The sequence below is a fragment of the Otolemur garnettii genome, unplaced genomic scaffold (genome assembly GCF_000181295.1).
Source record: "Otolemur garnettii isolate 467f Iridium unplaced genomic scaffold, OtoGar3 scaffold00233, whole genome shotgun sequence".
In the NCBI taxonomy this organism is placed as follows: Eukaryota; Metazoa; Chordata; class Mammalia; order Primates; family Galagidae; genus Otolemur; species Otolemur garnettii.
Genome location: NW_003852628.1, coordinates 587,636 through 591,068, shown reverse-complemented (window position 1 = coordinate 591,068; position 3,433 = coordinate 587,636). Strand labels below are relative to the sequence as shown.

The following is a 3,433-nucleotide window of genomic DNA, read 5'->3' as shown; positions in this document are numbered from 1 at the left end:
AAAACAGTCTTAACTAATAAACGTTTTTGGAGCACTTACTGTGTGTTAGACCATGTTCTGGGGACATAGTTGTGACCACAACAGCCCAGTCCCTGCCCTCATGAGCTTGTTGTCCAGTTGTGGTACAGCAGGTAAGCCCTGAGACAGTGGGATCAGACCAGAATTCCAACCCCAGCTCTGTGCTGTGTGATGTTAAGCAAGTAGATTCACCTCTCTGAGCCCATTTCCTCCTCTGTAACACAGAGACAGCCATCTTCCTGGGGTTGTGTTTTTAGACTTAAGTAGGTTACGACACATTGAATCTTTTGTCATTGTGCCTGGAATGTTCCAGGTGCTTAGTAAACAGGAACTTTTATTAATCACTTCTTCTCATCTGGCAGCTGGAGCAGGGAGCGACTAGCCCTTCCTGAATCCTGAGGTGTCATACCCTGACTCCTTATTACCCTTCCCAATGGCAGTTAAATGTCTGCCAGGTAGCTGTGATTTGAGGGAGTAAGAAGGACATGCTCTTGACTCTGAGGTACAAGGGGATGAATCACATGGCTTTCTTCTCTGGAGGTGACCCACTCTCCCAGTGCTTGCTAAGGGCTTCTATCTGCTTGGAACACTGGGTCACACAGTGTATTCATGTGTGTGTGTTTGTCAATCAGATGCTACTGTGTCTCAAGAAGGTTTTTTTTTTTTTGAGACAGAGTCTCATTATGTTGCGCTTGGTAGAGTGCTGTGGTGTCATAGCTCACAGCAATCTCAAACTCTTGGGCATAAGCAATTCTCTTGCCTCAGCCTCCCAAGTAGCTAGGACTACAGATGCCCACCACAGTGCCTGGCTATTTTTTTGTTATAGTTGTCACTGTTGTTTGGCAGCCCTGGTGTATGTGGCTGGCGTCCTAACCATTGAGCTATGGGCACCAAGCCTCAAGAAGCTTTTGATCAAATTAGCATAAAACATCTAAATGTTTTCTGCTTGATTCTCTGGTTTTCTTCTTTTTCTTTTTTATAATTATATTTTATTTATTTATTTTTTGAGACAGAGTCTCACTTGTTGCCCATGGTAGAGTGCTGTGGCATCACAGCTCACAGCAACCTCAAACTCTTGGGCTCGAGCAACACTGTTGCCTCAGCCTCCCAAGTTGCTGGGACTACAGGTGCCCACCACAATACCAGGCTAGTTTTTTCTGTTTTTAGTAGAGACAGGGTCTTGCTCTTGCTCAGGCTAGTCTTCAACTCCTGAGCTCAAGCAATCCACCTACCTTGGCCTCCCAGATTACTGGTGTGAGCCACTGTGCCTGGCCATTTTTTTTTTTTTTTTTGATGCAAAGTCTCAGTCTGTTACCCTAGTTAGAGTGCAGTGGTGTCATCATAGCTCACAGCAACCTCAGACTTCTGGGCTGAAGCAGTTCTCCTGCCTCAGCCTCCCAAGTTGCTGGGACTATCACCATGCCTGGCTAATATTTTCTATTTTTTGTAGAGATGGGATCTCAGTCTTCCTTAACTGGTCTCCAACTTCTGACTTCAAGCTATCCTCCCACTTCAGCCTCCCAGAGTGCTAGGATTTCAGGCATGCACTACCAACGCCCAGTCAGGCATCTCTTTCTGCTTCCTTTTTTTTTTTTTTTTTTTGTAGTTTTTGGCCGTGGCTGGGTTTTTTTTTTTTTTTTGAGACGGAGCCTCAAGCTATCCCCCTGGGTAGAGTGCCATGGCATCACGCTCACAGCAACCTCCAACTCCTGGGCTTAAGCAAGTCTCCTGCCTCAGCCTCCCAAGTAGCTGGGACTACAGGCGCCTGCCACAGCGCCTGGCCATTTTTTGGTTGCAGCCATCATTGTTGTTTGGCGGGCCCGGGCTGGGGATTCGAACCCGCCACCTTAGGTGTATGTGGCTGGCGCCTTAGCTGCTTGAGCCACAGGCGCCGAGCCCCATGGCTGGGTTTGAACCCTCCACGTCCGGCATATGGGGCCAGCGCCCGACTCCTTTGAGCCACAGGCACCACCCTGTTTATCTGCTTCTATTCATCTTTTTGTTTTGTCATTATTTTTTATCTGTGTCCCTCCTCTGACTTTCTTTTTTTGGCCACTTTGCACTGGCCTCTGTATTAGTCAGGGTGAACCAGGATTTACTGTAGTAACAAGCAGCCTTTAAATCTTTGGTTCCTACACACCTTGGCCATGGGTCAGTGATGGGTGAGGGGCTGTGCTCCAGGCTGTCTTCACACAGGGGCCCAGGCTGAGGGACCTCCCATTCTTTTCACAGTCCCCACCTCCCTGCCCCCCAACAGGGAATGAACACATAGAGTCACAAACTGGCTCAAGGTGTCAACCCCAAAGTGACACTTCTACTCACAGTTTGGTGTCCAGAGCAAGTCAATAACCTCAGTTCAAGAGGGCAGCAATATTTCTAGAAGGTGGAAGAGCTAAAGCCATGTGGTGCATAGCTCTCTTGACTGCCACAGTCTCTGTCTCTGTCCCTGCCTTTGTTGTCACTTTGTCATCTGTCTCTCTGTTTGTGTGCCTCTCTCATTCTGTTTTCAGCCTCCATCCACTATTTTTCCCAGAAGTCCTAACCTGGTTTGGTGGCAGAGATGGAGCTTCCAAGTTTGGGGATTACGTATGTGGGGAGTGGGGAAGATTGGGTGGTTGTTACTATAACCAAACCTAGCCTATCCCTATTCCTAAGAGAAAGCCAGAGAGAGACAGATACCACAGAAGTGATGACAGAGAGAGAGAGAGAGAGAGAGAGAAATGGACAAAGACCTTTTCTCACCTTTGCCAAGGCCTTTGGGGGCTCACTTATTCCAGAAAACTTGGGAACAGTGATCCCAGGAAGATCCCTGGCCCTGGAAAAACCCAGTTCCATTTTCATTCCCTCTTATCACAGCACTCCCTGGCCCCTTCCTTCCCTGGCCTTGACCCTGACCCCACCCTGCTCTGCCCCACACAGAGCAAACCATGGAAGAAGCTGAAGACAGTTCTGAAGTATTCGCCCTTCGTGGTCTCTTTCCGAAAACACTACCCTTGGGTCCAGCTGTCTGGACATGCTGGTGAGAGTGGGGCGTATGGTGGACAGGGCTGGGCAGAGAAATTTGGGCTAGGAAAAGGGCTTTTCTGTCTGTTATTTAGTTTGTGCACATATTGCTTGGTGACAATTTGGTGGAGTGGGGAGACTCAACCCTGGGGACAAATGGGCCTGGGCTTAAGTCCTAATTCTGATCTTTATTCATAGGTGACCCTGGGCAAGTCTCTTGCCCTTTCTGGGACTTAGTTGTACCATCTATCAATGTGGAGATAATCTTGTATCCCTTGCAGGATTAACTAAAGAGTTAAAATCAAAATGTATATTGAAACTGAGACACTGGCCCATTATAAATGGAAATTATCATTTCCTGCCTTCTCCCTGTGTCCAAAGCATAGTAGGCCCTCAATAAATAGCAGCTATG

General features: G+C 47.8%; 1 protein-coding gene across 1 annotated transcript in view; it reads left to right on the top strand.

Moving 5' to 3' along the window:
• ITPKC (inositol-trisphosphate 3-kinase C) overlaps positions 1 to 3,433 on the top strand; it is a 23,627-nt gene that overhangs the window by 5,103 nt on the left and 15,091 nt on the right. The window contains exon 2 of the mRNA XM_003802099.3: positions 2,938 to 3,037. Coding sequence (XP_003802147.1) covers positions 2,938 to 3,037 — 100 coding nt within the window. The remainder of the gene's footprint in view (positions 1 to 2,937; positions 3,038 to 3,433) is intronic.